At 45.8% G+C, this 12,706-nt stretch overlaps 2 protein-coding genes across 2 annotated transcripts in view; both read right to left on the reverse strand.

Moving 5' to 3' along the window:
- The window catches only part of LOC139073049 (uncharacterized), a 725,027-nt gene that overhangs the window by 574,526 nt on the left and 137,795 nt on the right, over nt 1–12,706 (reverse strand). The gene's annotated exons all lie outside the window — the stretch shown is intronic.
- Nucleotides 1–12,706, reverse strand: part of khdrbs3 (KH domain containing, RNA binding, signal transduction associated 3) — a 217,957-nt gene that overhangs the window by 107,920 nt on the left and 97,331 nt on the right. Inside the window, exon 3 of the mRNA XM_015974223.3 lies at nt 1,821–1,937. Within this exon, the coding sequence (XP_015829709.1) occupies nt 1,821–1,937 (117 nt within the window). The remainder of the gene's footprint in view (nt 1–1,820; nt 1,938–12,706) is intronic.

Consider the following 12,706-nt stretch of genomic DNA (forward strand, 5'->3'; position numbering starts at 1 on the left):
TAAAATTCTTGACAAGGCTGACTTTGTATGGAGACACTACTGCTGAGAGGACTGAGCCAACATATTTTCTGGGAGGCAATCCCTCATCCCACAAATTCCCTGGAACTCTTGTAGAGGCTAGCTAAATAGTTGTAGACTGAATAGACCTTCTGTAGCTGTTTGTGTTATAGCAAATTTGGAGAAGCATCTGATTGAAGACAGTATGTTGAATTACTTGGCTTGAAGAAAATGCTGGACCACACGGTGGCACTTCATAGCCTAGAAATTTAAACAGAGTTGCAGAAGCAACATGATTTTGCTCTGCATGTTGGTCTAGCCGTGCTCTATTAAGCCTCAGCAGGCCTGACCAGGCGTGTGGCTTGCCAATCAAAGCGCTCTATTGATCTGGTGGGCCAGTCACAGCAATCTGTTGGTTTGGTAAAACAATCATAGTGCTATATTGGTTTAGTGGGCGGGATGTTACTGCAACTGAGCAAAACTAAGATGGTGACGGCTTGCTTGAAATGGCTTTGGCATCAACTTTGGACTATTTAGACTTGGTTTTTTTTATGAGTCAAGAACAGATAGGTATCCTTAGAGGTGTGGATCACTCATTTAATTAATACATTTGCAGTGGTCTCTAGTAGGAATGAATGCCTTGTAAGTCATACTCTGGGGAAACAAAACTCAGATGCACCAGTTTCAGGATGTAGAACTGAGCCACATCAGAGTGGAGCAGAACACGTCAGATTTTGGAGTCTTATTTTCTAATATTTGGACATCTCACCTCAGATTAGATAACAGCAACGTGACTGCTCTGAAATCTCCATGTTTTATCTCCACAAATAACACAAGCCTGAAGGAGTTCTGCTGTGTGGCGGAGCTGCTAATGCTAAAGGATACCTTCCACTATAAGATGTTTCCTGCTGTTTCTTGAACGTTGAACCAACAACAGCCTTCCCCTTCGTGAGTCAAGATGCGAGAGTCCATGAATGTTAAGTGACAGTGTGACATAGATCTGTCAGGCTTTTCAGACGTAAGCATTTTACCAGTTATTTTCTAACAGAAACGAATGCAGGAGATAAGTGTGGAAAACTATTGTCATGTTCAGCCAGGTTAGAAAAAGGACCTATTTGTGTCTTCTACAATTTATGGCTAACTGCCATGTTGACTGAAATCAAAAGAGGTGAGTACATTACATTGTTTGCCATCCATTAGCATGCTCAGACAGTTTAAAAGGCAACTCTAGATCCCACCTTACGACTGAGATCTGTTTATGGGTCGTGGCCAGACTAAATATTCACATATATAGGATGGCTTGCTAGACTAGGCACTTAAAGCTTCTGAGATGTCATTTACCAGCTCAAACAACCGTCTTTAAATAAATGTTTGCATCATAATTGACTACAAAAATACAAAATTCAACAGCAAATATCTTCAGAGCAGCAAAGCATCGTAATCAGAATGACAAAAAAATCTATTAAATCTTATAAACAAAGCAAAAAAACCCACAAGACCTATCACTTGTAACAAAACAAGGGATACTGCAACAAGCTGCCAACTTGTGCAGCAACATCCTAGAACACTATTCTCTTTAAGTTCATTCTGTTATGGGATCAAATCTTTAATTAGTTTCATGTAATGAACTGGTGAATCCCTTTTTCTGTGTTTTAGAATTTTACAAGCTGTTTACTGTTGTTTACACAAGCTACCTTTGAGATTTTCAGCTAACATTACAAGCATTTGCTTCAAGAAACACCTTCATTGTTCAAAAAGTGGGCAGCGGAATTTGAAAGGACACGTTCAGGTGAAAGAGTCAAAGAAAAAAAAACAGACGTCACCTTCTCCTTGTCTCTCATGGATCCTTTTCCTAGAATTGACATCTTTGTGAGAGTGTCCTCTTGTAGTCTTTTTAACGAGTTCCCGCGTGGCCCGAGGAGTTTGCCGACAAAGTTAAACTGCAACAGAAAGTAAGGGAGAGAGGATGAGAGGCTGTATGTTTCAGATAAAAAGTAAAGACTTTCCGTGTGCCTGTCATCTCTGCTTCGACAAGCCCCTGACACCAACTAAAACATCAGCTTGTGCTGCTTTGTGTCTGGATAAGATAAGCGCAGATTGATTTCTTAAGCTGTCAAATTCTAGGTTTAGAGTTACTTTGTCACTGGGTCACGGTGCTGTTGCTCGTTCACTCTCCCAAAATGTTAACTTTAGACAACATTTGGTTGGAGAAATTGGTACGGTGTCATTAAAACTAAATTGAACCAATTAAATAGGGGATAATTCCTCTTCTAGATGTTTTGTTGCAAATAAAATGCATCAAATCTTACTGAAGGTTTAACCATTTAAATCGCAGGTCAATTGAACAGATTTCGTGTTTTAGATACTTCATCCTTTTGAAACATCTGCTTAGCTACACTGAAACAATTACTAAACTAAAATACTAAAATAAAATTATAAATTATATATATCCATCCATCCATCCATCCATCCATCCATTTTTATCCGCTTATACGGAGTCGGGTCGCGGGGGCAGTAGCCTAAGTCGAGAGGCCCAGACTTCCCTCTCCCCAGCCACTTGGGCCAGCTCCTCCGGGGGAATCCCAAGGCGTTCCCTGGCCAGGTGAGAGACATAGTCCATCCAACGTGTCCTGGGTCTACCTTTAGGTCTCCTCCCGGTTGGATGTGCCCGGGAAACCCCACCAGATGCCCGAGCCACCTCAACTGGCTCCTTTCGATGTGGAGGAGCAGCGGGTCTACTCCGAGCCGCTCCCGAATGACCGAGCTTCTCACCCTATCTCTAAGGGAGAGCCCAGCCACTCTTCGGAGAAAACTCATTTCGGCCGCTTGTATCCGCGATCTCGTTCTTTCGGTCACTACCCAAAGCTCATGACCATAGGTGAGGGTAGGAACGTAGATCGACCAGTAAATCGAGAGCTTCGCCTTCTGACTCAGCTCTCTCTTCACCACGACAGACCGGTACAATGCCCGCATCAATGAAGATGCCGCACCAATCCGACCATCGATCTCACACTCCAATTTTCCCTCACTCGTGAACAAGACCCCGAGGTACTTAAACTCCTCCACTGGGGCAGGACCTCATCCCTGACCCAGAGAAGGTATTCAACCCATTTCCAAATCAAGACCATGGTCTCAGATTTAGAGGAGCTGATTCTCATCCCAGCTGTTTCACACTCGGCTGCGGACCGCTCCAGCGAAAGCTGAAGATCACGTTCTGATGAAGCCAACAGGACCACATCATCTGCAAAAAGCAGAGACCTGATCCTCAGGCCACCAAAATAGATGCCCTCCACATCTTGGCTGTGCCTAGAAATCCTGTCCATAAAGGCTATGAACAGAATCGGTGGCAAAGGGCAGCCTTGGCGGAGTCCGACTCTCACTGGGAACGAGCCCGACTTACTGCCAGCAATGCGCACCACGCTCTGACACCAGTCATACAGGGACCTAACAGCCCGTATCAGAGAGCCTGGTACCCCATACTCCCGGAGTACCCCCCACAGGGCCCCCCGAGGGACGCAGTCAAACGCCTTCTCTAAATCCACAAAACACATGTAGACTGGTTGGGCAAATTCCCACGCACCCTCCAGGATCCCCCTAAGGGTATAGAGCTGGTCCAGTGTTCCACAGCCAGGACGAAAACCACATTGCTCCTCTTGAATCTGAAGTTCAACAATCCGACGGGCCCTACTCTCCAGAACCCCTGAATAGACCTTACCAGGAAGGCTCAAGAGTGTGATCCCCCTGTAGTTGGAACACACCATGCGGTCCCCCTTTTTAAATAAGGGTTCGGGGGAAGCCACCATGACAGGCACCGACGATCCTGCGACCACAGCTCCGGTCGGCCGCCTCAACAACGAGGCACGGAACAGGGTCCATTCAGACTCAATGTCCCCCGCCTCCCCGGAACATTTTGGAAGTTCTGTCGGAGGTGGGAGTTGAAGCTCCTTCTGACAGGAGACTCTGCCAGACATTCCCAGCAGACCCTTGCAATACGTTTGGGCCTGCCTGGTCCCCACCGTCTGAGCAAACTCACCAGTTGACAGCTTCGCCCCCTCTTCACCCGAGTGTCCAAGACATGCGGCCACAGGTCAGATGAAACAACAACAAAGTCGATCATCGAGCTGCAGCCTAAGGTATCCTGGTGCCAACAGCACATATGGACACCTTTATGTCTGAGCATGGTGTTCATTATCGACAATCCATGACTGGCACAGAAGTCCAATAACAAAACACCACTATATATATATATATATATATATATATATATATATATATATATATATATATATATATATATGATCAGAGATTCCAACCAACCAATCCGCCCGACGAACCGTCTATCAAAAGTAAGTGCTCTTCCTTTCCTCTGGAAGAACCCAGCATCTCTGTGTCACTTCACTGATGCTCAGACGCTCCGGGATTCCTTGATGAAACCACGAGCCGGCGCTAAACCGAAGCTAGCACTTCTGCGTCTGTGAAGCCACACTCGCTACAGCTCAACTCGTTGTATCTAGCCGACCAGTCTGACAGGATGACTGAGTCTGTTAATCTCGTGGAGTTTGGGAGTTTGAAGGCTGACGTTGTGCAGCTGCATGCTCTGGTCGATCGGCTCAAAACCAAGGTGAGCTCTCTATCCGACCTCGCCCTTCAGTTATCCACCTCCCTTAATACGCTCCAGCAGCAAGCCCTCGCTCCGGTTAAGGAGAAGCTGCAGCTCAGCCTCCCGGAAAAATGGAATGGGGTGGACGGGAGTCCCGATGGCCTGCTCGCCTCCCTGGACATGTTGTATGAGTGCCAACCAGGAAGATACCCCAATGCCCGCTCTCGGGTGGCGCAACTCACCTCACTCCTCTCTGGACGTGCCCAGGAGTGGGCCGCCGCTCTCTATAATTCTAAATCCCCTGCCTGCAATGACTGCTGAATTTGTGGCCGCTCTCAGGAAGACCTTCGTTCCACCCAGTGGTGAGGTGGGGGCTGAGGCACATCTCCTAAAGCTCCGCCAACGGGAACGCTCTATGTGCACCTACGTGTCGGAATTTCGCACCATCGCTCCCAAACTCCAGTGGGATGACTCTGCCCTCCGGGCTGTCTTATTAGAGGGGCTGGCACCCTACATCCAAGATGAGATGACGGGAGGAGAACTGCCCCACAGCCTGGATGAAGTAGCCGACCTCGCGCTGCTCATCGACCAGCGGGTCCTGGTCCGACCCAGGTCCTCCGCCCGCTCTCTCAGGACTCCTGGACCTCCGCCTCATTCACCCACGCCAGTCCCGGGACACACCTCAACCGAGGAGCCAATGCAGCTAGGCCACCTCCCATCTGGAGAGAGAGCGTGACGGTGGTGCGAGGGTCTCTGTGACTACTGTGGCTTCCCCAATCACCACCGCCTGGACTGCCAGTTACGGCCGGGAAACGAAGGCACCCGCTGAGCATCGGGGTAGCTCAGTCCGGGTCATCCTCTGCCCCTGCCTCTCCTCACCGACTCGTCCTTCCCGTGCCCCTCCTTCATGGCGAGACCTCACACCAGAAGCACACTCTGTTGGACTTGGGGGCCGCCAATAACTTCATTGATGCGGATCTGGCCCAACGCCTACGGATCCCCCTGACCCGCCTGGAACGGGTCATTCCGGTGACCTTGGTGGACGGCAGGCCTCTCCAGCCCTATCCTGTCCAAGACCGAAGCCAGTCACTCCAGATGATTATTCAAAGCCACCGGGAGACCCTCTATTTCCTGATCATCTCCGCTCCCTCTTCTCCTCTAATCCTGGGGTTCCCCTGACCCCAGATTGCCTGGTCCCAGAACTGCCTGTTAGACTGGGGGACCCAGTGCCAGGCCCACCTCTCTTCTCCCTCTACCAAGGCAGACCGCCCAGTTGAAAGACCCAGACTTTCACCACCCAATCTGCCGCCTCCCTATCAAGACCTTGCCGCCGTCTTCGACAAATGGTGCACCACCACACTGCCACCTCACCACCCTTATGATATGGAAATCAACCTACAGCCTACACACATCCGCTCCGCCAAGCAGCTTAACCCTCGCCAGGCCCGATGGGCCCTATTCTTCAAGCCCTATGATTTCCAGCTTGCCTACCGCCCCGGAGCAAAGAATCAGAAAGCTGATGCCCTCTCCTGCCAGTTCTCACACTCTGCACCCTCGTCCAAACCCGCACCGATTCTACCAGAACACAGATTCTTGGCCCCCCTGAGGTGGCCGTTAGAGGAGACTATCCAGCATGCTCTCCGGATGACTCCGCACCTCCGGAGACAACCGCAAATCGTCTCTGCATCCCGGAGGAATGCATCCTGCCGCAGCGAGGCACTCTCCTGGGCCCACTCGTCACGCGTGTCTGGTCATGCGGAGTTCTCCCGGACTCTGAAAATCCTCCAGCAGGCCCTCTGGTAGTCGTGCATGGAAAAGGATGTCAAGGAATACACTAGCGCCTGTGACATCTGCGCCCACTCCAAGACACCCAGCCAGGCCCCTGCCGGGGTCCTCAGACCACTCCCAGTGCCCAGCCGTCCCTGGTCCCATGTGGGCCTGGATTTCATCCCAGGGCTCCTGCCTGTCAACAATCTCAACACAGTCTTCACTGTCACAGATCGGTTTCCAAAAGCAGTCCACTTCATAGCCCTTCCAGACCTCCCTTCGGCCCGACGCACTGCCGAACTATTCCTGGAACACGTGATGCGCATCCATGGCTTCCCTGTCGACGTGGTTTCCGACCGGGGCCCTCAGTTTATGGCCCACTTCTGGAAGGCCTTTTGTCGCCTAATGGGAGCCTAGGTCATTTTGTCCTCAGGCTATCACCCACAGACCAATGGACAGGCAGAGCGGGTTAGCCAACAGCTGGGTCGGTACCTCTGGTGTTTCATCTCTGCTCACCCCTCGCAGTGGCCAAAACACCTCCTTTGGACGGAGTTGCCCCACAATCTACACACCTCCTCGACCACTCACATGTCCCCTTTCGAGGTCTGCTATGGCTACCAGCCCCCGTTCTTCACCCACCAGAAGCCCAAGGTTGCTGTCCCTGCCACACAGTCCCAGGTGAGGTGTTGCAAGAATGCCTGGATCAAGGCATGAGCTTCCATTCCCTGGGCCAATGCCCGCTACGCCCACCAACACCTCTGCCGACACTGTCCTAGTCCCTCCTATGTACCTGGGGATAAGGTCTGGGTGTCCACCACAGACCTCCGACTCTGTGCCGGATCCAAAATTCTCGCTCCCCAGTTCCTAAGGATCCTATACTTTGCAGAAGGTGATTAACCCAGTCTCGTACTGACTGCGGCTGCTGACAGGTCTCCGAATCCATTCCACTTTCCACACGTTTTTGCTCAAGCCCCATGTGGATTCTCCCCTCTTACCACCTCCGGCGCCTCCGCCTTCCCGCTTCCTCGACGGTGAGCCCATCTACAAAGTCCGACGCATCCTGGACGCCCGTTGCCAGGGTCTGGGATGGCAATACCTTGTCGACTGGACAGACTACGGCCCAGAGGAACGCTCCTGGGAACCTGCTCGCTCCATCCTGGACCCTTCCCTGATCTTGGACTTTTGGGACCGCCGGAGTCGCCCTGGGACTTCTGGAGCCGTCTCTGGACGGGGGGGGGGGGTTGGGGGGGGGGGGGGTCCTGTCAAAGCCCAAGCCCCTAAACCAGCCTCTTCCAGCTAGCCGGTCTCTGCCCAGGACCACAACTCCCAGCAGCACCTGGCGGGGATTCCCTCCACGTCACACCTACGTCACGAAACGCGACTATATATGGAAGTCGTCTCTCCAGCTCATCACTCAGTCATCGTTTCTTCAGATCCATGATCAGTTTCCAACCAACCAATCTGCCTGACGAAACGTCTATCCAAAGTAAGTGCTCTTACTTACCTCTGGAAGAACCCAGCATCACCGTGTCACTTCATTGACGCTCAGACACTAGGGGATTCCTAGATCAAACCGCGAGCCGACGCTAAACCGACGTTAGTACTTCCGTGTCTGTGAAGCCACACTCGCTACAGCTCAACTCCTTGTATCTAGCCAACCAGTCTGACAATATATAGATGTATAGCAAAATTTTAGAAAGATATTGATATTGGAATGAAAATCATTATAAAATTGTAGTTTTTTTAGCTTAAAATTTATATTCTTATTTTAGCATAATTATTATTAATTATTTAATTTTATTCATTTTTGAAAATAATGCACATATCCTAATTCTTTTTTGTTTTCATTATGGAAGTTAAAGGATTACGAGTTTCAAATAAACTGCAAAAATTACTGGAAAAATAAAGCAAATGAATTTTGAACTTAAACCTGAAACAACAACTTATACTCACCTTTATTTTAACCCTCTGGAGGCAGGCGTTGCAGAGTTGCTACGTTAAAACCTACCTACCTGGTTACTCCACATACGTATTTCATGAGCACTTTTTAACTCAGAAGTAGGGCCCGACCGACATGCTTTTTTTGGGACCGATACCGATTTAAAACTTTTAACAAAGGCTAATGGCCGATAAAGCTCCCTCACAAAAAAATAAATAAATGCAAATGTTCTTAAGATTAAACCCTTCATTCTCTGCCTTTTTGATGCTAACTTATTTCTATATTACACACCAAAGAACTGTTTCAATAACTCACTAGGGTTTCCAAGTAATTCAAATAAGATTTATTTTGCAATCTCAAAAACAACAGAACACACAAACTACTACTGAAGATGAGCAGGTGCTGCAGATGACATCACCGGATGGATCTTTAGTGAAGTAGGCCCACACCTTACTACGACCCTCTTTTTCCATCTGTAATCAAATAATCAGCATAAAAGTACAGTTGTATATCTGTTGATACCAAGACAAAGTAAAATACATTAAATGTGGCATTTTTATACTTAAAAGTTTAAAAATTATCATGTAAATAAATGATATCAGACATTGTGGCTCAAAACCAATGGCTCTGTTTTTGTTTGGTTCCCCAGCCGATAAGGTTTTCTCATTTAGTATTCAAGTCTTTTTTTTCCTTCCACTGAATTTTCTACTCCGTTTGTTGTCAGGTTTTTTTTCTAGTTATTCTTCTTTCCCTTTTAGGTTTCTTTCTTCTTTAAAAATATTTTCATTTATAGTTCCTCCCCTGCTGTACTCTCAGGGTATCTGCAGGTTTATGGGAGCCAAGTTTAAGACTTTTAAGACCTTTCTAAGGCCATTTTGATCAAATTTAAGCAATTTTTTTAAATTAAATTTAAGCTATAATTTCCAGCTATTGCCTGGAACCGGTGCTAACCATGTCGCGAAAGTGGGATTAGCCATCCAGTTACCATTAAACTTGCCCTTCCCCGTGGCGCAAGCTCCCACTAGCTTAACCAGCTAATGTGCTCGTCTAAAAATAGCCCCCTTTCACAACCAACTGAATGTGTACGGTTACGCTTACGCCAACATCGTTCACAAGAAATGCTGAACGCTAACTAGAAATTCACAAAAATTTTATAGAAATAAAAGAATCTTGTTTATTGGGTCTTTGGTAATTTAAGACCATTGGAAACTGTATTTAAGGATTATTTGTCATTTTTAAGGATTTTTAGGGCCTTAAATTTGGAAAAGCAAATTTAAGACTTTTTAAGGACCCACGGATACCCTATACTCTGCTCCCACTCACACCTCCTCCTCATAACTAGTCCTCTGTCATCTCTCACTCCTCAGTGTATACGGTTCAGTTTCAGTCATACTCTGCTGGTTTCAGCGTCCTAGCTACCTGGTTTTATTTCTGTCACCTGTTTTTTGGCATTAAAATACTTTTGAATTTTACACTTTTTTGTTTTGATCCTTTACAAAGCCAACATAATTAGGAAAATAAAAATAAGATAAGTTAAATGACTAGTATGTGGCAATGTATAAGCCTTATGTAAAATATAAGGCTGAAAAATGCAATATATTTATTCTATTGTAGAGAGGAATGTTTATTTTCTCATATTACCGCCCCCCTCCTCTCCCAGCTAAGGAGAGGGGGGGGGGGCGGGGTGGGGGGGACTCCCTGCACAGCGTTTGCTTTGTTGCCAACCCCCCCTTGCCCGTCCTCAGCTGCGACAACGGTCGTGTGCCGCAGAAGCGCCGCAAAACGGGGACCGCCGTCATTCGTCGCCCTTGTTATCCTATTCTGCAGTGCTTCGGCGCTCCAGCCTGCACCGTGCAGCGATCGTTTCGGCGTCTGCACTATTTTTTTCGTGAGCCGCGGGTGATCCGCGGGAGTTTGAAAAGACTGCTGAAGAGCGGAGGAAATTGTCTGAGAATATTCCAGAATGTCTACCAGAAAAAGGCCAGCAGAAAAAGGGGAAGCAGCATGAGCTCTGCATAGAGCTCATGCTGCAGCAGTTTTATTTTATTTTTTCAGGTTAACTTTTCAATACGAGAAACACAATAAACTTAGGAAGCATGTTGGGGGGAAACATACTTTTGTCATTGCTTATATTTCCGTTCAACTCACCACTGACACAACAAATATGCTTAAAACTGAAGACTTACCTCCTACTTCCTCATTACCGTCGTCTCTGCTTGACTGAATTGCTTCTGCTGCTCCGCTGCATGTGTGCTGTGATGGTACCCCCCCACCCCCCACCCCCCCACCCCCCCACCCCCAGAGGAGTGGAGCCACACAACATGAGTTCATAAAGCTGACGCCATCTGCTGGATAGGTAGCGCAATATCATCCATATCAGCCGTCTTTTTGGCCGATAGCCGATAGTGTTAATGACCCCTATATCGGCTGATAATATCGGCCAGCCGATATATCGGTCGGGCCCTACTCAAAAGTACCCCTGAAGGACTTAGTTGTTCATCCTTTTATCAAAACTCATTTTGAGCCTGAGAGGGTTAATTCAAGCTGTTGCAGTGTTAACAATCTTCACTTTCTTAGTAGCACCATACAATTTTTATCTATATTTTCACAGGAGCTACATTTTCTGCATCAATACTTTTTAACAAGAGCTAACACCTTCCACAGATGTTTCCTCTAGGTTAGATAAGATGATAATATATGCACAGAAGTTCAAATTGAGTTTGAAATTTCATGCTAATTTATTTCATTTTCATTTATTTATTTAAGGACCGTGCACATTAATAAACATTTCTGTAACTGTGCCAGTGTAAGCCAGCAGGCTAATTTTCAACTGTAGTCCAGTGGCAAGATGTTATACTAAGCACGATGGCTAAGGAGAAGGAAGAAAGGAGAAAAAAAGACAAAACTGATTAAATGAGCATAGTAACTAATTAATATACAACAATAAATCATAATGCCATTACATTCTATTTCATTAAAACATAACACACACAAATAAAGATAAAATAGAAAAAGGAAATAAATAATTTATATACCCATACAACTCATTAGAGAATCAAAAGTAAGCATATATCAATTTGCAGTTTCTATCATAAATACTATAGGTTACAAAATAAATAAGGTCTAAAAACAAACATACAATGATTATGAAAGGTGTTCACATTTTTGTGTGCTTAAAAGCCAGTTCTTAAAACTGAGTTTAAATGTACGATGTGAAGTGGAGTTTCTAATGTCCAGTGGTATCTGATTCCCAGTTTAGAGGCTCTCGCAGAAAAGCATAACTGTCCAAAAGAACTAGACCTATGAGGAACTACACAGTCCCCTCTTAGTGCAGACTTGTGGTTCTGCTGCTTGATAGCTTCTGCTGAATAAAAGTACAAAGTGGTGGGGGAGCCTTCCCATTGATAATCTTAAAGATTAAATATGCATCACTGTGTTTTAAAATATTTTCTCAACTAAGTAAATTAAATTTAGAGATTCTGAAATCTATAGAATTACCATTAAAGAACATAGTCGACAATAAGAACTGGTTCTCTCTTTTGTAAAATTAATTCAATTAAAAATAACCAACAAACAACAGATAAAATCCAACAGCAACATGGTAAATATAAATTAATGAGGCCTTTAGAGATAGTAAAAAAAAACATCTCAGCATGAGTCAACATCAAACAACATGTATCTTACAACATTCTGAAAACAAGCAAACCAAAAGTCTGCTGTATAATGAATTCATATTTATGACAAATTATCATAAATTGTGTTATAATGCACATAATTAAGCATTTTCATTACAACATTTTAGGTCAGGATGGTCTATTCCTGGATTCTATTTTTTCTCCATTCTGACACCTATGTTGAATTTTATGTTAGTGTATAACTCTGAATTTGGCCACTGCTGGCACATTAAAGCTGCAATAGCAAATCTGCAAAACAAGCTAGCTTTTAAACCTGAACATGGGACTCTCACCCCTCCTGTCATTCCTGAGCCAGGGCTGCCTGTAGTAAATGCCAGAGGAAACCAGATAGCGCTAAACATCAGCCATTGTTTTCTAGGTCTAAACATCTTTTATTGTCCGTGACTTCAAATGGAGTTTTTCTTTTGTGGAGTTTATCATAAAGTTCTAATTTCCCTCTGGGATTAATAAAGTATCTTTGAACTGAATCTGAATTTCAGGTGTCTTGATACAATCACATAGAGCCACCAGCCTTGATGTGAATACTTCATTCTTTTCACTGTTATTTAAACTGCAGTCGCTATCAAAAACTGGTCTTCTGCTAATTTATGACCTCGTACTTTTTAGCATGAAAACCAAAGTCCACTTCAGCACTAACATGTAAAATAATTAAAATCACAATCATGTGTCCCATTATTAACTTGCAGCTAAGCTCAAAACCTGTCACAT

The sequence above is a fragment of the Nothobranchius furzeri genome, chromosome 11 (genome assembly GCF_043380555.1).
Source record: "Nothobranchius furzeri strain GRZ-AD chromosome 11, NfurGRZ-RIMD1, whole genome shotgun sequence".
NCBI lineage: Eukaryota > Metazoa > Chordata > Actinopteri > Cyprinodontiformes > Nothobranchiidae > Nothobranchius > Nothobranchius furzeri.